General features: G+C 46.4%; 1 protein-coding gene across 2 annotated transcripts in view; it reads left to right on the plus strand.

Annotated features, from left to right (window-relative positions):
• KCNH1 (potassium voltage-gated channel subfamily H member 1) overlaps positions 1-20,433 on the plus strand; it is a gene marked incomplete at both ends in the record, with an annotated part of 411,965 nt that overhangs the window by 294,645 nt on the left and 96,887 nt on the right. For both annotated transcript variants that reach the window (XM_082657054.1, XM_082657055.1), the window contains one exon: positions 5,385-5,637. In XM_082657054.1, coding sequence (XP_082513180.1) covers positions 5,385-5,637 — 253 coding nt within the window. The remainder of the gene's footprint in view (positions 1-5,384; positions 5,638-20,433) is intronic.

The following is a 20,433-nucleotide window of genomic DNA, read 5'->3' on the forward strand; positions in this document are numbered from 1 at the left end:
GATGGCACAGAATTGCTGCTGATCCGCTCTTTATTCAAACTTGCGCTATTTTGTTCATCATGGATTTTTTGCATGAGTTTTGATTTTTCAGAGTATTGCCCTAAACTCTGATTTATCTTGATGACTGAGTTTTTAGCATCTCCTTAAATTTTGTGTCCAAGGCTGTTGCCTTACTCTAGTCTTGGCTCTGCTGAGAATCCCATGATATGGTCATTAAAAACAGATTCCCAGCCACAATCCCAGATCTTTGGAATCAGAATTTTGTGGGGAGGAATGGGGTGGAGCGGGGATTGGAAATCTGCATTTTTAACCAATGTCCTCTTAGTTAGACGAGCCTGGGAGATACCGACCAAGGGCTTGTGCCTTAATAAGCAGTTGACTTAACCAGAGCATCCCTTAGGCTCCTTTTTAGGCATCAGTTTTCCCACCTGTAAAGTGGAAATGGCAATAAATATCTATCATTCTCCAAGAGTTGCATTATTCTAGATGCATTTCAATAAAGTGAAGAAAATTTGGTGGTACTGGAAAGAATAGAGAAAAGATACAGTGGACTTTCAATTAATCATTTATGAATGGTCTCCTTTGTAATATTTGCTATGAGCAAAGATGTAATCCTAGGTTAGTTTTTCTCTGCTTCTCAAGTCTTTTTAATAGCACTTCTCCCTTTAATCACCATTCCTTAAGTGCTCAGGGAATACTGATACCTTTCATTGTTAGAATGAGGCAAACAGAACGATATCACGATTGCAAAAGTACCTTATGACGCCTTCAGAGCCAAATTCAGCTGCCTTGGGGATCAGCTCTCCATGCTCCTGGCCTTTCTCCATTGGAAGAGTCAGTTGAGAGTTGACAGTTTAATTGGGGAAATTTAACTAAATTTAACTGATCCCAACTTAAACAGAAGAATACCTTGATTGATTGAATACCTGCCATAATAACAATAACCAGCTACCCTGTCTTGAAGGTGCATTAAGAGCAGATGCTTGGGCTTCCCTGGTGGCGCAGTGGTTGGGAGTCCGCCTGCCGATGCAGGGGACGCGGGTTCGTGCCCCGGTCTGGGAGGATTCCGCATGCTGCGGAGCGGCTGGGCCCGTGGACCATGGCCGCTGGGCCTGCGCATCCGGGGCCTGTGCTCCGCAGCGGGAGAGGCCGCAATGGTGAGAGGCCCGTGTACCGCAAAAAAAAAAAAAAAAAAAGAGCAGATGTTTACTGCACAACTGCACGTGCCTGGCCCTGCATTCGCACTTCACTTAGGCTTCATGACAACCCTGGGAGGCATCCGCTCTTATTTCTATTAAAGGAGTGAGGACACAGCAACCCAATTAATTTTATTAATTGCCCCTGGTCACAGAGTTCAGAATGGCAGAGTCAGGGTTGGAACCCAGTTTTGTCTGACTTCAAAGCTTGTGCTTTTCCTACTATTACTTTTTTGTTGTTGTTTTTAATTCAAAACATGTACTGGAGGGAAGAAGGATGAGTCCAGGTGAAGTTGCCCTCATTTCTCAGACAGGCAGGTCGTCGGTTGGGTGGGACTTCATCTGTGGCTTTGCTAACCCCTGGCGCCACTGTGCCTGTTGTTTCTGCTCTGCTGTCTCAACCAGGTCCCTGTAGCTTCTATGGGTGCCTGGCAGCTAATGGAGCAGAAAGGAACTTGGATCTCTCAGCCCTGGGGCTCCCTTTCCCAGGGGCCAGGATGCCTTTGTAAATCTGGCTGTTGGGAAAGAAACCCTTTCCTGCCCTCACTGCAGGTCTGGGCTGGGTGGCTGCCCATGGGAGACAGCACCCATCAGCACTGGCCCTCTCTTCCCCTCCCTGCTATCTCCCTGGAGGGCTCTGTTATTTGCCCCACGTCCTGGTCCAGATGGAAGGGGGACTATTGTGACACTCAGTGCAGAGCCCAGCCCGGCCTGGGGTGGCCGCTATTCCTTGGCAGGCAGCTCCTGGGGAGAAAGCCAGTCCCAAGGTTCTGAGCCCTTCCCTGGTTTCCCTCCCCTCCAGTCTAGGTCAGAATGGTTGATGATGACCAGGCGATGTATGTGCGATAGAAGGGTGGGAGTGCTGGGCAACTCCGGTGTTACCAGTAATTATCTGATGACCTTGAGCACATCATTGGTCCCTCTGAGCCTCAGTTTCCTTGTCTGTGATACATGGAAACTAGATGACTTTTAAGAATAAGGCTGACCTCTAAGGCCCTTTTAGCTCTGACCTCCTGGACTTCAAAGCCTCCCTCAGGCTGACCTGCTGCTCTGCTGTGATAACAATGTCAGACATGGCAGCTCCCATGCATTGAGCCCTGTCCCGCGCCGGGCAGCGTACCAGGACTTTCACACAGCAGCTCATGGAATCCTCTGAAGAATTCTATACTCAAGTTAGAAGAAGAAGACTTGGGGAAAGAAGCATAGCTTCAAGTCCACGCGACTAGTACATGTGGAAGCCAGGACTTGCATCCAGATCTGCTTGATCCTAAAGCCTGTTCTCGCATCCATGCTTCATCCTAACCCCCACCCCTCCTCTCCCCCAGGGAGACTCCATGAACTTCTGTGGGGACAGCTCCTTGGGGCCTTCGAAGCCTCAGGGATCAGCAAGAGTGGTCTCTCCTCAAACCAAGTAGAAGGGCAGGTGGCCCGGGAAGGCTGCGGGGTCTTGAGCTGACGTTCAGGAGCCCCTGCCAGTGTGAAGCCAACAGAAGAATGATGGAGATGCTGATGGCCGTGAGAGTGTAATTTCTCAACTCCAAGTGCCCTCTCCTCTCCACATGTGCTTTCCCGTGGCTCTGGAACAGTGCCCACGAATAAAGCATTATCTCCACACTCTGCCAGCAAAGCCCAGCCCAAGGGAAAGGAAATATTTAAAGGTGAAATCACCTAGAGAACAAATCTTTGTTTCAAACCACTGGGCACGGTTTTGACATGACAAGCAAGTGTTCCCCACTCCCTGGTGTTCTGCTTGGAGAGAAGAGGATCCAACTTAAACCTGCATTTCTACAGGAGTCTTGTTTTACTGAACCTGAAGGAGAAGTACTTAGTGAGCGCTCTGCCTAAGCATTGGCTGTCTGAGTTTTCCTCTGCCTCAGTCAGTCCTCCATCCCCACTCCAGAGAGCATGCTCACTTCCTTGGCATCCTACAGCCCAGAGCAAGAACGCAGAGGCACATAGAGGACGGGGACCTGCATTTATTGAGTCCCTGACTGGGGCCAGGTGCTGTCCTGAGGATGTGTACTGGTAGATATAATTTCATTGAATCCTCATAAGGCAACATTAGCAGCACGCTTTTTTATAGAAGAAACTGAAGTGTAGAGCAGTTAAGTCACTTGGAGAGGAAGGAACTGGGATTTCAACTGTTTGACCTCCTCTTTCCAGTGCAGAGCATGGGGGCATGCAGAGGGGTGGGATTGGAGCAGAGCTGTCCTGGGCAAGGTGAGATTTGAGCTGGGTTTTGAAGGAGGCTGAGGGACTTCCAAATTCGGAGGTGAGGGCTTCCCTGGTGGCGCAGTGGTTGAGAGTCCGCCTGCTGATGCAGGGGACACGGGTTTGTGCCCTGGTCCGGGAAGATCCCACATGCCGCGGAGCGACTAGGCCCGTGAGCCATGGCCGCTGAGCCTGCGCATCCAGAGCCTGTGCTCCACAATGGGAGAGGCCACAACAGTGAGAGGCCCGCGTACGGCAAAAAAAAAAAAAAAAAAAAAAAAAAAAATTCGGAGGTGAGCACCAGATGCAGAGGCAAATGTCCTGTGCTGAGGTGGAGAAGCAGGGGTGGGGAAGTAACCAGCACCCCAAGGAAATGTCTTCACTTAACACGTTTGATTTTATGCCCCCAGCTTTGTTCACAGGCTAGGACAGGAGAAAGGATTATTTTAGGAACACTCCTGACTTTTCTGGAAAACTACACTTGAAGGTGTCCTCTTGTGTTACTTGCTTGCTACGTAAGGAGCTATGAATGATTTCTTGCAAAAATTTAGTCCAGAGAAATATTTCTCTCCATAGGAAAGGCTGAGAAATTTTTATTTCTTTGGAGTATGAGACCCCCATGGCCTCTTACAGTTCCCATTTTGCCTTGAGTTCCTAGACGCTGAGAGTCAAATTACAAGCCCTTTTGTTTGGGGCAGCTTTATCATATAGGAAGTGATTTGTATCTAAACTGGGCTCTGGAGTCAGACTACCTAGTTGGAGAGCCCAGCTCTGCAGTTTCCTGGCTGTGCAACTTTGAGCAAGTTATTGATCTTTCCTGTACTTCAGTTTCCTCATCTGTAAAATGGTACCATAATAGCACTTACGTCATAGGGTTTATGTGAGGATTTCAATTAGCTTGAAAACATAAAATCACAACTCTCCTGACTTTCCCTCTGCTTTCTTTCTTCATTGTTCTCCTTAGCACTTACTGCTAAATGTTACTTATTTTGTTTTTTATTTGCAAATAGCCCTAACCTCTAAATTTTACTTATTTTGCTTGTCCCCTCCCACTAGATAGTAAGTCACACAAAGGCAGGAGGTTTTGTTCGCGCTACATCCTCAGAGCCTAGAATGATTCCCGGCATACAATAAGGTATTCCATAGATGTGTGTGAAATGAATGAATGACTCCAAAGTGCCTAGCAATGCCTGGCACGTAGGAAGTGCTCAGTAAATATTACTTAATATCTTTCTTCAAATCACATCCACCTTCAGTCCATCAACAGACCATGTCAGCTGTATCTTCAGAATACATTTGGAATTTGATTACTTCTCACTGGCTTCCCTGCCAGCATCCCAGTCCAAGTCCCCTCACTGCTCACCTAGACACCTGCAGGAGTGAGCTAACTCGATTCCTGGCTCCACTCCTGCCAGCCTACAGTTGGCCCTCTAACTCCACTCTGGAGCTGCAATGATCGTCTTAAAATATAGAGGATGCCCTGTCACTCCCCTGTTCCAAGTCCTCCAGTGTGTCCCCATTACACTCAGTATCATAATCAAGATCTTTTCATAGTTTAAAAGTCTCCACATGCTCTCGTGCTTGACGTTCTCCTGAAACCTCATCTCCCGTGCCCACCTTTCCCGTCATTCACACTGGCTATTGCTCAGGTCTCCTCACAGCCTTGGCTATTCCGCTGGAATGTTCTTCTTTCATAGGGCTCCTTCTGACACGTTATGTAGATGTCAGCTTAATTGTCACCTCCTCAGAGAGGGCTTCCCGGATTTCCTGTCTAAAGGGTCCCAACATACTCCCAGCCCCCGACTCAGGCCCCTGTCCTGAGCATTTAGCACAGATTTTGGGGTCACTGCGGCTGTCTTGTCCATTGGTGCCTTGAAAAGTACGGTCTAGTCTAGTGGGTGTTGCTTCCGTCCTGGGAAGCAGTGAGCTGGAGGCCACACCGAGGATCCTGACACTTTTTCTCCCCATGCTTGCCAGGTCCTGCAGATCTGCCCCAAGGACATGAGAGCTGACATCTGCGTGCATCTGAACCGCAAGGTGTTCAAGGAGCACCCGGCCTTCCGGCTGGCCAGCGACGGCTGCCTGCGGGCACTGGCCATGGAGTTCCAGACGGTGCATTGCGCCCCAGGGGACCTCATCTACCACGCGGGAGAGAGTGTCGACAGCCTCTGCTTTGTGGTCTCCGGCTCCCTGGAGGTGATCCAGGATGACGAGGTGGTAGCCATTCTAGGTAGGTGTTGCCTTTGCTGGATGGAAACCTGCTGGTACCTGGGGTTGGTTTAGCTACTGCCTTCAACCAGAAATGGCTCCACAGGGCAGGACCAATGGTTGGCATCCATACATCTATCCAGCAAATATCTGATTGCCTGTCTTGTGCCAGGCAGTGTTTGAAGCACTTGGGATGTTTCAATGGAAGAAATGGATTTTGTCCTACAGGGGCTCTACTGGGGAGAGGTGAACAAATTAGCAGACATTTGTATACAGTGGAAGGGACATCTGATCCGGGATTCAGGTATTGGGGATGGCTTCCTGGAAGAAATGACATCGAAGTTGAAACCTAAAAAATGAATATGAGTTAACATGGTGAAGGGAAGGGACAAAGGAGTATTCTATGCAGAGGGGAAAGCATGTGTGAAATCACCACAGAGAGAGAGAGAAGTCATGATTCATTTGTACAAGTGTGCGTACTCAGTGTGGCTGGAACACGCAGAGTAAGGAGGGGTGTGGTGAGAGATGAGTCTGGGAAGGGAGCTCTGAGCCCTAGGCAGATCATGGCAGGCTCTGGAAGCCATGTTAAGGGACTTGGATTTTATTTTGGGGAGCCAATGAAGGGTTTAAAGCAAGGGAGAGGCACGATCAGATTTGTACTTTAGAAAGATAATTGTAGTTGCAGAGTTAATTGAAGGGGGAAGACTGGGGTAGGGAGATGAGCCTGGAGACCTGTTATCTAGCGGTAAGTTGGTGGAGCCCCGAACTAATATTTGTGGTGGGCAGAGGGAGAGAAGCAAATGGAGTTGACATATTTAAGTAGAATCAACAGCACCTGATGATGGTTTGGCTGTGGGAGGAGAGGGAAGTCAATGAGGACTGCAAGATCCCTCACTTGGAAACTTGGGAGGTGGCGTGCCAGGCACTGTAATAGGGAGTGTGGAGGGAGGAGGCATGACATGGGGGAACGTGGATATTTGGTATTTGAGCATCAGTGGCCTTTGAGAGATTCATCTGGTTGCCTGAGGCAGCTGCAGAACAGCTCTTTAGTGGGGGCATGTTTACCTCTCTGAGGGGGCAAGCCCTCATAATAATACCCATCGTTTATGGTCATCTATTCTGTATCAGGCATTTTACATACAGATGCTCAGTTCATCTCTACAGTAACCCTATGAAGTAGTTTTATTATCCCCATTTTGTAGATGAGACACTGACAGCTCAGAGAGGTTGAGGAACTTTCCCAAGTCTTCATAGCTGGTGAGGTCCATGGAGCCAGCATCCTGGGGTCCCTCTGACTCCAGAACCTCTGCTCTGATCTATTTAGCATCACTTCACTCCCAGTGTTAGTATGTAGTTTGCTGGCCCATTCAGTTGCCAGACACTGCTAGACACTGTGGGCTTCTTTTTTTTTTTTTTTAATCTTTGGGTGTGCTTTCTTAGGAAACTGAGGCAGGGAGACGTTGTTAAACTGAAGTTAGACTTGAGATTCAAACCAAGTATCAAGACAGAGATAGTATCTTTTTTCTAAAGCCTAAACTTTGTTTCTGCTTGATTTGAGAGTATATGATATGCAGCCTCTTTTCTCCCCGACCCTGAGCCAACTTGCCCCCTTGATCATATTCTACTCAGGTTAACCCAAGGATGCTTTGTATTCCTTCAGCGTGTGCTGACAGATGGTGGGAGGGAGGCTGGGATAGAGATTCAGGGGGGGATGGAGGCTGAAACTGTTTGTCGAAATAAGTTTTGGATTCCTAGTGTCCACTGAACTCTGCAGACAGGATTATTATTCTGTTCCTTGCCTTTCTCATCCACAGAGACATGAGATTTGACGTGTGTGTAAGGAACAGCACACATTAAGGGCAAAGCCATTGCTTCAGTATCACTGCAGGGAAAGGTTACTTATCTCTACCTTTAATACTATCAGTGTCCCCGATAAAGAGGACTTTCCTTTAGCGATGGCTCTCTCAGGACATTTGCCTGGCTGGGAAGAAGAGTCACTAGTGACTCTTTCCTTATTTGAATTTGAATTTGATCCTTTGGTGTAGGTCATCTTTCACCCATTCCCTTCACTGATAACTCACCATATGCCTTTCCAAGGAGTCTAGCCTCAGACCAGTGCCATCTCCCTTACATATTCACGCTCAGGGCTTCCTTACTGACACCTCACCACGCTCCCCCCACCCCCCGCCCTAAGCTAAACAGCTGCACTATTAGGAGTTGAGTTTGGACACCTAGGCATGGAGGTAGGAAGAGCTGCAGAGGGTGAGGAAGGCAAATTATTACTTCCCAGCCCCATCTCATTTCTCCTCAGCCTGGGCTTCTTGTGGGGAAGCAACCAGAGCTTGGTTCAATTTTGATTTATTTGGTCAATTGACTACTTCTCCAAGTCCAGCCCTCCGCCTCAGTCCCTCCTGGGCATCCTGCCAGCTCTAGCCAGCAGCGTGGATGGGGCCTCTGAAATAGCTCAGCAGCTTCAGATTCAAAGTGGTTGCTGCCCTCATGCTGTCCAGACTTGAAAAAGCAGGTATCCCCAGGAGCCAGATTGGGTCCAGAAAGTAGGTCCAAACTTGACGTCCTAAAGAATCTTTGACATTTCAAGAGGCTCTTATTCTTTAAAAGGACAACGCAGGCCCTTTGAATGAACTTGACCTCTGGGCCAAGAGGTGTAAGAGAGTCCACGCTCTTTTTCCCTTGGAAACCTCAGAGTTTTGTTGTTGTTGTTTTCCTCTAATTAGAGTACCTTCTGCTCAATGAACTGAAATCAGTTAGTTCTTGTAGAGAGGGTTTAAGCATCCAATGGCTATTAGAACTAGATCTTTAGTGTCCTTTGATGCCTTTCAGTTCAGTCCAACTGAAATTTATTGAGGCAACTGTCACAGAGGTGGGGATGCATCACTGGATCAAGCATGAGCCCAGCCTTCAAGGAGCTGCTGCAAGGAGTTCCTCAAGGAGGAGACTGACATTATTTAAAAGGCACCAGTCACACTGCTTGGCAACTCTTACCATAGAGAGAATACAGGTGCTTCTAGAAGGTTATAGGACCTGTAACTATTGAGCAGCTACTGTGTACCCAGTGCTCCAGTGAGAATAGCCAGGGAATCCTTAGTTACCATAAAACAGGAGGCTTGTGGAAAAAGCCCAGAACTCATCCATCTCATTCCTTTGGTCTCTAGTCTCTTGTGATCAGTTCACTCATTTACGCTCTGCTCATTTGTTTCCTCCTTCCAGTTCTAACATTCCACCCCCATTCTCTGTTTCATTTTAGCACAGACTCCATAAATGAGGAAAAGGGTCAGGACTCATAACTGAGTGTGTTCAGTATGTGTTAAAAATAAAACCCTTTCTAATAAAAGTTTTCTAGAAAAGTGTTTTTCAAACTTTCTTGACTCAATGTATATTGTATTATGAGCTAATAAACACACGTGCACACACACAATTATACATAAAATGCAGCACTGAACTCTTGCTGTATGAAATGCAACCTCGTGTTTTCTACTAGATTCTATTCACTTTCATTTAAAAAGAAATTGACTGTCATGACCCACTAAATTACTGTCAGCCCGCAGTTTAAAAACAGCCCGCTGTCAGCCCGCAGTTTAAAAACATGGTCCCACAAACACAGACGACCTCTCTCCTGGATTGAAAGCCATGCTGTCCCCTGAGGACAGAGAATATACTAGATGATCTCTTGTGTTCTCCTTTCCCTCTGAGGTTCTCTGCCTGATTTTTGAGGTGATACCCTCCTAATCTCCTTTTGGAATTCTCTTAGAAATCACTTCGTGGCTTCTCTACTTTAGTTTCTTGGCTCTTTGAAATAAATTCAAGCCTTTAGCCTGTGCATTTTATTCATTAGATTTTTTTTTATTTTTATTTTTTTTTGCGGTACACGGGCCTCTCACTGTTGTGGCCTCTCCCATTGCGGAGCACAGGCTCCGGACATGCAGGCTCAGCGGCCATGGCTCACGGGCCCAGCCACTCCGCGGCATGTGGGGTCTTCCCGGACCGGGGCACGAACCCGTGTCCCCTGCATCGGCAGGCGGACTCTCAACCACTGTGCCACCAGGGAAGCCCCATTAGATTTTTAAAAAGTAATCTTCTAGTTGTTCATAGATATCAGAATAAAAAGTCACAGGTCCTCATTCTGTCCCTGCCCCAGTGGTACTCTTAGCATCTGCAAGTCAAGTAAGTTGTTTTCTCAGTTCTGTGTTAGTTGACCAATGTAAATGAGAGATGAGCTTTCATCAGGGCTCAGCTTGAGTGTGACCCATCTCTCTGTGTTTCCATCTTATAAGTGCAGTGTTTAAATGCTCCTGTTTCACTGTGATTTGAATCCCTGTAGTAAATTTATGGGATTTGCATTTTAATACTTAATTTATATTTTAATCTCAGATCATCTTGTATCTTTTTGTTTTGTTTTGGTTCATCGTCTTGGGCAAGACAGACGTTTTTGTTGCCAGGCTACACTGAGTAGTGGAAAGAGCCCTGGACCTGGGACTGGAGATGTAACTGTGACCCCAGTTCTGCACTAACTCCCTGCAGGAGTTGCCACTAACTGGTTAAGTCTCCAAGGCCTCCTGTGGTTCTGCTAAGACCATCACACTGCCACAATTGCATGTTTACTCATCTGTCGCCTATGAGCTGAGGTCCTTTGGTTTCATATCTCTGGCATGGCCCAGCACATGGAAGGTACTGGGGGCTGTTTGCTGAATTGAGCTGAATTGAATTGAAAGGCAGAGGCTGGGCTGTGAAGGGCCCCATGGTCCAGAATAAGGGGCTGGACTTTATCTTGGGGGGATGAGGGGCCCAGAGAGGGTTTTAAACATGGGAGTGACATGAAGATTTGGGTTCCACAAATATCGAGGCATGGAGGCTAACAGGGAGGCTCAGGTGAGAAATCATGAGGGCCTGAGTGAGGTGGTGGAAGGGAGATGGGGAAGAAGAGCCAGAGAGAGCGGGAGAGGGGGAACCTCCAGGATATGGAGCTGAGAACCATGAAGGGCAGCAGTGGGACGTGGGCTGGAGAGGCAGATCTGGGCTAGCCTGTTGACGTTTCTAAATGTGAGCCTGAGGAACGAGGTAGTGGGAAGCCACCAAGGGTGGTGAGTAAAGTGTGACACTGCTAGAGCTGTGATTTGCAAAAATTAACGAATTTGACATAGAGACAAGGAGACCATTAGGTGACTGCGGCTTATAGTAAGGATGAAAGGTGTTATGGTGTGGGCCGGAGAAACCGAGACAGGAGTCGGGCTGCCAAATAAAACACAGATATCCAGTTAAATTTGAATTTCATATAAACAAAGAATAATTTTTAGCTGAAGTATTTCCTAAATATTGATGGGGCATGTGTATGCTAAGATGTACCCATTTATCTGAAATTCAGATTTAACTGGGTGACCTGTACTTGCTGAAGCTAGCATGGAAGGGTCAGGTGGCTGAGACATTCTGGGAGGAGAGTCTGAAAGGTTGTAAATAGTAGGATGTGGGGAGCAGATACAGGGAGGTGAGAGGGGACTGACCCCCGGTGGGTGGAGAGTTGGAGGCGCCGGCAACAGAAGAAACCAGTCAGGAGGAAGAGGTGGTGAGAGGGAAAGGTGATGAGCTCGGTTTGACTTGTTGCGTTTAAAGGCCAGTGGGGTATCCAAGTGGAGTGTTTAACAGCTACTCAGAAAGGCAGGTCTGGAACGGGGAAAAGAAGCCAGGGCTCAAGACAGAGATTTAGGATTCAGAGGAAAGAATAGGAACCTGGGGAGAAAAAAATAGGTGCAGAATTAATAGAGCTTTCTACAGGAAATTCTCATAACTTTAGAGCCCAGACAGAGGGGACTGGTTAAATCAAAAAATATGGTAAATCAAGGCAGTTGTTATGATGGTATAAGAAGTTTGATTGGAATGCAAAGTGTTTCAAATATAATGTTAAGTGGAGAAAAAAGCAGAATATATAACTATATATGCAGTAACTGTAACTACATAAAAATGCATATGAGTGGAAGAAAGATGGAAAGTGTACCAACACGTTAACTGAAGCTTTCTGCATGGTGGTCTTAAGAGCCAATATTTTCTACTTTTTCAATATATTTCATTTATTTTATACAATGCACACATATCCTTTTATGAACAGAAGGGGAAAAATCAAGTCAATTTTGAATTCTTATCTGTAGCCATCCTGGAAAATTATCACCTGCTTTCAGTGGAAGATTTGTGATGTGTTCACTTAGTGGAGAGACATTTGGCTAATTTAATTTTATCTAACTGCAGTTGTGAAGAACAGAAGGAGAATTGTCATGATGTTTCCAAGCCACGGCTTTAATGTAACCATTTATGTGTGGGCCCCCCTTCAGATAGCTATGCCAACATTGTTTCCTCAGACTCAGTATAGTCTCCACGAGGAAGGCTGGTGACCCATACTGGGGTGAAATTTTAATTCCTTTAAGGAGAGCATTTGTATCATAGGGTAATTTCTAACATCCATCATTTTTATTTCTTCTTTTTAAATAGGTCCATAAATTTTTAGCTCAGCATTAAGCTGGATCAGAGGGAATTACAGGAGTTTTTCTGAGCAGGTCAGCAAATTCCTTCTGGAGTCAGGCTGACAATGTAGCCACCACCTGAGGACGCCAAGGTTCTTGCACTTGGACTGGGGGCCAGTCCTGTCCTCAAAGTCATCCATCCTAAGTCATTCATAGTCTTTCAAATCCTGTCCCACCTTACATTATTCCACTCAGACCCATCTTTTCATTGATCTGTTGATTAGTTCATTCCATAAAAATGCCAGGTGTAGTGCTGGGTCTTGGAGATAAAACAGTGAACCAAACATACACTCCTGGCATAGAACTAACAGTCTCACCAGGGAAACAGACAAGTGAATATGCAGTTTCACGTATAAAATAGAGTGCCAAGAGTTGTAATAAGAGTACAAACAGGATGCTATGGGAGCTTATAAGACAGGCATCTAATTCAGTCCAGCCAGAAGAAATCAAGGAAGGCTTCCTGACAGAGGTGGCATCTGAGCTGAGACTTCCATGATGAACCGAATTCCACCAGGTGCATGGGAGCAGGGTGTGCTGAGCATAGGGGATTAAAGAGAGAGTGTTCCCTGGCAGAGGGGCAGCATCTGCAAAGACTTTAAAAGAGAATAGTCACAAAATCGCATTTGTGTTTAGAAAGATCATCCTGGCTGCTGTGAAGAGAATGGATAGCAGGCAGGGAGACCAGTGAGGAGGGTGCTGAGAGATGAGAGAGGCCTGAACTGACTTAACAGCAATGGGAATGGAGAAAAGTATAGACAGATCCAAGAGATATCTGATAAATTATCAGAGCTTGGTCATTTATTGAATATGGAGACAAGCAAGAGGGTAGAGTCTGCAATGACTTGGACAACTTTCCCAGGGAGGAAAAACACTGGAGGATGGGCAGGTTTCCCTGGGTGCAGGACCAGTTCCAGTTTTGAATCTGTGGATTTGAGCTAAGTGCAAGTATCCAGTGGGAGATTCTATGGACTCGGAAGAGAGATCGAAGCTCAAGGTATAAACCTGGGGATCATTGAGATCCAGGTAACAACTGAAGCTAAGGGAGAGGCTGAGAAAACTCGAGGAGGGAGAGGAGGGTAAGAAGCAGCAAGGTCTAGAGCAGAGCCCCAAGGAATACCAGTTAATATAGGACACATGTAGGAGTCTGAGATGGACCGCCATCAGAGGGGGAGAGGCCAGGAGAGTGGGATGTCACAGAAGCCAAGGAGGGGCAGAAAAGGGCATTCTCAGATGCTACAGAACCACATTTCAGTGATAGAAGATGCCATGGATGAGAAGACACACCAGTATTCTATGGCCGACTGAGAAACAATGCTGCCGATTAACCTGTGACATATCATTGATTGGAAGGCATCTTCTGATTTCAGAGATAAAAAATGCTAAACAACTTAAGTATATCTTAGAATCAAAGAGCTTTAATATGTTGAGGACTAAAAACTATCTTTTAGGCTGTTATCAGGAAAAGAGTTATTGACCACGGTGAGAGTAATGTTGAGTATAGGGTCAGAAGCAAGATGAGAGGTGCTTGAGAAATGAAGAGGGTGGGAGTTGGGTTCAGGGCTGCTTCATAATTTGCATACATCTCTCCCAGAGTTCTGAACCAAGAGAGAGATAATAAGTAAGATGGGCACCAGTCAAAATATCACCTTTTATTTTTGTGATAAAGCTAATATCAGAGAATATGCATTATATTTGCATCCAATAGCGCTTCCCAATATTAAGCCCCAGGATTGACCCACCCTTGTGTTGCTGACCAGCACAAGCCTACCCCTGTGAGGGTCTGCCCTGTATCTCTGGTGGCAGGAGGGACAGAGAGAACAAGCTCCTGGCAGGCAGATCCCAAGGAGAGCGAAGGGGCTGGCCTGCACACATGCAGGGTCTCCTCCCAAACTCATTAATCAGATGAGGGCACGAGGGAGGCCAGGAGTGTGGTATACCTGAAGCTGTCTTCTGGGCAGAAAACATCAGGAATAGGAGCAAATCATTCGCCCCTTGATAGTCAGAGCATGGAAGCAGTGTAAATAACACAGCCAAGAAATTGAGTCCTGAAAGAAAGGAGAACATAGCCCAAACCAGCTCTCTTCATTCCTGACCATCCAGCTTTCCCCCTGCTGTTTGAAGGGATTTCCCTTCTCTTTCATGTATCTGAATTCTCTTGCCTCACTGTAGAAGGCTAGCTCCGTTCCCTTTTTCTCTATGAAATCTCTCTAGTTCTGCCCAGACTAGCCTCCCACATATCTTGGTATTACATTTTTGTTTGTTTTAACTTCACTGTTACATACATGTAAGTTTTGTCTCATATTGTAAGCCCCTTGAATGTAGAGATGATGTCCTATCTTTTTGTCCTATCTCCCTTAATTGCTGGAACACTGCCTGATCCATAATAGGTCAGGCCAAATTGCTGAACCGGTTTGAATTGTGTGCAGGAGGGTGGTGAGACGTAACCCCACCTTTGGGAACTCCCAATCTCATAGCTGCCTGGGAGAATCAGAGGCAGTTCACATTGCACCTGGTGTATGACGTTACAGATTCTCGTGTGGGTTTCATTAACCAGATATGTGGCTGAACCACAGCATGGTCCCATCCCTAATACAGAGATGGTTTGCAGAAGAGCAGAACAATTGTTCTCCTTTGTACCAACTTCAAAAGAAAACAAATGTTTCTTGAACGTCTCTGAACTCTCCTACAAAGCTTAACATGGGACCAAACCTTTCTAGAAGGAGATGCCCCTCTGAGAAGTGGGGTGAACTGCACACCTGGAGCCACGCCTCCTGAGCATCTCCAGTCCCTGCTTTCTCTGTCAACAAAAAAAATCCAGTAAAACATGTTGGCTCAGCACCTGACATCACAACACAATCCGATACAATCTGGCACTTATAGCTAAGGCTTTATTCCTAGTAGTAGATCTTCATGGCTTGGATGGGAAGGCAAATGGATGAGATTTCCACCGTGTCTGTCTGTCTTTGATGTACATTCTCACGTCTCTAAACTGCAGCAGATGAAGCAGAGGTCACAGACTGCCAGCATCTTTTTTTTTTTCCAGTGAGAACAAGAAGGGCTTGGTGGTTTCACTACAGATAAGACGAGGCAAAATTTATGAGGGGTCAGAACTCTGCTTAGCTACTCTCCCCCATGGTCTCAGATAATGCAAGGGAAATGTCCATAAGCGCATGCGGGAGAGTTAACTCTTCCAAAATTAGCTTGAAAGCCTGGACTTTAGCACCTTTGGGGCGAGGTACATGGCGGATGCCTGAAGCGGGGTCCCTGGCCAGTGCCTGGCCTCATGCACAGGGACCCCTCAGCAGATCCTGGGCCCCTGTCCCTAGTCAGGGCTGGTGTGGGAGGTGGGTGGGTACCACCAAGGTGTTTAGCTCAAGTCGTTGGAGCTTTTGCTCTGAATGTGCTGCCAGAGCCTCCATCGTCATGTCCATCCGATTCTTCAGAGGTGCAGAAGCCCGTGCTTTTTCCTGGAGCAGGTGAAGAAAGCAGATGTGTGTATACCTGCCCCCGCAGAACCCAACACACTGTACTGCCCCAGTGGACCGTGGACTCCTGAGTTGGCTAGGATGTGGACTCAGCTGCTCCAGCAAAAACCCGAAATGATAGAAGCTTACACAAGACAGAAACTTCTAGCCTGTTGCTTCATCCTAACGAGGTTGTCACCTTGGCTTCCTGGCCCAAGAGAGCTCACATCTTGTTCCAGCCAGGAGGAAGCGGGGAGAGGGGAAGGGCAGGGCATGACCCTAGAAGTGGCACACATCCCTCTGCACCCCTCCCCTTTACCAGAGCTCAGACAAATGGCCACATTTAGCTGTAGTGCAGTCTTTCTTCTGGGCATCTTTGTGCCCAGCTATAAGGCATGGGTTTTATTTCCATAAGAGGAGAGAATTGGTTCTGGGGAACATGTGGATTCCTAGGCCATGGCTCCTTAAGGTCAAGGCTGTCCCTCACTTATCCTCTTTCCCATCACCCAGCATGGTGCCCGCCCCAGGTAGAGCTCCCTAAACGTTGACTGAAGAGGAGGCTGCTTGAGAGAGGGGATGCAGAAGACAACCCACTGGGAGCATTTCGTGGCCTCTCCCACTGTGGAGGCTGCATGGCAGTGGGGGGAAAGCCGGTGGGTCACGGACAATCATTTAAACCTCTCTGGAGCCCTCTCTTCTCTTTCAAACGGGGCTGATGATCCCTGTGGGATTTGCTTCACACGACTGTTATAGGGGACTCTTCTTTCATTGTGGCTACTAGTTTTTGAGCACCTACTCTGTTCCAAGCACAGTGCTAAGTGCTTTGTTCACATTATTTCATGTAAATCTTAAAACAGCCCTGTGAGACGGGTATTATTACCCACATTTTCTAGCTGAGTGAATTGAGACTGGGAGAGGTTAGGAAGATGCCTAGTGCCTTTGCTTTGTTTATGCATCCAACAACCATTGAACACCAGCTGTGTGCCCAAGACCCTGCTGGGGACCGGGCAATGGCAGGGATGAAGAGTGTGTGCAGAGTGCAAGGGCACACGTAATGGGGAGCTGCTCTGGTCAAGGGTCAGGAAGGAGGTGTGGGTATAGTTCGAGGCATGAGAAGGAGCTATCCAGACCAAGGAGCAGGGCGGAATGTCTGAGGCTGTGCTGAGATGGCCCGGAGGTGAGCCGGGAGCCGGACTTGGAGGGAGTCTGAGAACCCACTGTGACTAGAGGCAGAGAGTGAGGGGGAGGGGCTGGCAGGGGCTGCTCCAGCACCCAGCAAGGCGGACCTGAGCTTGAAGCCAGCTTGTCTGGCCCTGAAGCCTGTGTTAAGAGCCTCATCCTCCTCAACTATCCAGTTCAGTGGGTGTGCACAGTCTGCTCAGGACTTGCCTGGAGGGTTTAATCCAGCTTCTTTGTTATAGAATTATCCCAAGGGCCAGGATAGAGAATGGCTCTCCCTCAGAGCCTCCCTTGACTATGCCAGGATCTCTGCAGCCACATTTCACCATCCTGATGCAGTGAGTGACAAGGCCCCTCTAGTCTCGAGATGGCTTGAGGGCAGCGGACTTCCTGATGCCCCGGAGAGGAGGAATAAAGGCACTAGGGATGGCCCTCACTGCAGTCTATATTCCTGGCACCTCTCTCAGCACCCTGGGTGGAGCTCCGAGCAGCGTTGGTATCACATGCTCACTGTAGAGTCTGGAAGGTGCTTAGATGAGTTTGCAGCTGAATGAGGAGACCAGGCATTTTCGTCAAAGGATTACAAAATATACTGTCCACACTCATCCCTGCAGGCAAGTGAAGGAGCAGATAATCTAAAGCCTTCTGAATGGCTTTCAGTCCTGCTAAAGAGACATATCCTGTGCCTCAGGGCCTTTGCACGTGCTGTTCCCTCTCCCTGGAATCATCTCTGTGCTATGTTTTTATGCTGGTTCACTGGAACTCATCCTTTAGGTCTCAGCTCAGACGCCACGTCTTCCTGGAAGCCTGAGCTTGAGCCGGATACCCCTCCTGTACTCTCCGCATCATAGCCCCTAACGTGTTAGAATCACCTGAGTCTCTCTCAACTCCACTGCATCTGTCATCCCACTGCTATACCTCAGCACCCAGAACAGTGCCTGCCAAGAATTGCATGAGTAACCGAATCAGTTCTTTCTCAGTGGTGTGGGCCTAGAAATGGCTGATGATTTTAGCAGCATATGATGACTTTAACTGCAGAATTATGTTTTGCTTAGTACAGGATACCACTGTGAGTGGTCTTTATAAGAGGACATGATAGGGAATAGTGAAGAGAAGCAGCTGGAGTTTCATTTTTGCTCTGACCCCTCTGGTCCGCCAAGCTCACTCACAGCCAGTCTTTTAAAAACGGGGCTTTTTTCTGGAGTGTTCTAAACTCGGTTGTCCGTTTTTGCAACTCTTTAATATTCAGTAGGCTGTGGATCTTCTCAGGTCCCCAGCACCTCTTGAATTGTCCCCAATCACCCCTCTTAACCCTCCCAAACCCCCCACTCCCATCTTCCTTCACGCTTCAGCCTCTGCAAGTGGCTGTTCCAGCCTCTGCCCTTCATGACGCCAAATTGTCTACAGGGTGTTTGTTTCCTCCTGTGCTGGACTCCTTGCAGAGATCTCCCCTCCCTCTCTCCTGGTGCCACCTTATCCCTCTGTCCCAACTCCCACCTCTGTCTTGTGAATGTTCCTCAGCCCCACGTTTGTACCCAGAGGGCTGTTTATGTCTATGGCAAAAGTGGAGGCTCAGTAAAGAAAGCTGCGTATGATTGGGGGTGGGAGGGCAGGAGGATTAATTATCACAGGGATGTTTGCTTGGAGTTTTAATGAGACTGCCTTTCCTTTATTCCCCCTCCCTTTTTTTCCTTTTTCTTTTCCCCCCAGCTCAGAATATCCGCTTAGAATGTCTTTTAGAATCTTAGAACCTTAGGTTTTAACATTCTGCACCCAGCACCTCAGTGTAATAAATAAATCAATAAGCTGAGGGTCTCAAGAAGTTTGATTGCCGAGTGCATTGGGGTACCTTTTGTTCTTCGGCGAACGATCATTTCACACTAGGGAACAAGAGATGAATGTGGTTATAGAGTTTGTCCTGGCCTCCGATTCGTAACCCTGACCTGGTAAGTCATTATTCCAGCGATGTGTGTAACTTACAAGCAGCCTGCCAAATGCTCTATGTCCTTCCCTTTGACAGTTTTCCCAAGTTATATGTGTCATAACTTTATTTCTCATTTGCCAGAATAGTCTTGGGTTTGTTTTTAATCTGACGGGTCCTCTGACACCACATTCTTAAATCTCACTAACAGGTCATTTATACCAAAAAGGCTGCCTTGACAGCAAGAAAGATTGTATGATTTTCAATTTGGGTTGAAAATCAAATGCAAGTTATGACAACACTGAGACTTCCTAGACCCTACAAGTTAATCATGATGATCTTACCTTGAAATGCCTTTTGTAGTAGGAACTAGTCTCCATTTATTGTTTCTGTCAAAACCTTTGATTGGAATACTCTTCACAATGGGAATATTGCCATTTCTAAAGATGCACTGATTTATTTCCTGGAGTGTTTCAAACACAATATGTTTGCCTTTTGTTGTATGCAGTAGATATGCTCCTGAAGAGTTGTTTATAAACTGAATTTTTACAGGTAAACTCATATGTTAAATGCACATGAGGGGCTATTATTTTACTTTATGGGTTCTTTTATAATTAGGAAGACTACTCCTAATTCATTTGAGAATGTTCACATATTGGGCTTTGTTTAAATGAAGTAATATTTTTTCTGATTACAAGATATTACACTTTAATTGAGTAAAAGCATAAATAAAGAAAATCACAATTTGTAAATCCACCTCCCCATCCCCAGGTAACACAGTTAATATTTTGATATATTTCCATTGAGTCTTTTTTTATGTCCATTCTTATGACATGGGAACATAATGACTACATTGCTAACTGACCCACATTTCCCCACTTCGTGTCTTCAACAATTTTCCCTCATATTTTTTTTCTGTAGCCTTTTTTTTGAACTTTATTTTTTATACAGCAGGTTCTTATTAGTCATCCATTTTATACATATTACTGTATACATGTCAATCCCAATCTCCCAGTTCATCACACTACTATCCCCCCACTGCCACTTTCCCCCCTTAGTGTCTATACGTTTGTCCTCTACATCTGTGTCTCAATTTCTGCCCTGCAAACTGGTTCATCTGTACTATTTTTCTAGTTTCCACATATATGTGTTAATATACAATATTTGTTTTTCTCTTTCTGACTTACTTTACTCTGTATGACAGTCTCTAGATCCATCCAAGTCTCTACAAATGACTCAGTTTTGTTCCTTTTTATGGCTGAGTAATATTCCATTGTATATATGTACCACATCTTCTTTATCCATTTGTCTGTTGATGGGCATTTAGGTTGCTTCCATGACCTGGCTATTGTAAATAGTGCTGCAATGAACATTGGGATGCATGTGTCTTTTTGAATTATGGTATTTGCTGTATGCCCAGTAGTGGGATTGCTGGGTCATATGGTAATTCTATTTTTAGTTTTTTCAAGAACTTCCATACTGTTCTCCACAGTGGCTGTATCAACTTACATTCCCACCAACAGTGCAAGAGGGTTCCCTTTTCTCCACACCCTCTCCAGCATTTGTTGTTTGTGGATTTTCTGATGATGCCCATTCTAACTGGTGTGAGGTGATACCTCATTGTAGTTTTGATCTGCATTTCTCTAATAATTAGTGATGTTCAGCAGCTTTTCTTGTGTTTCTTGGCCATCTGTATGTCTTCTTTGGAGAAATGTCTATTTAGGTCT

This window comes from Grampus griseus, assembly GCF_964374135.1.
Source record: "Grampus griseus genome assembly, chromosome: 1".
NCBI lineage: Eukaryota > Metazoa > Chordata > Mammalia > Artiodactyla > Delphinidae > Grampus > Grampus griseus.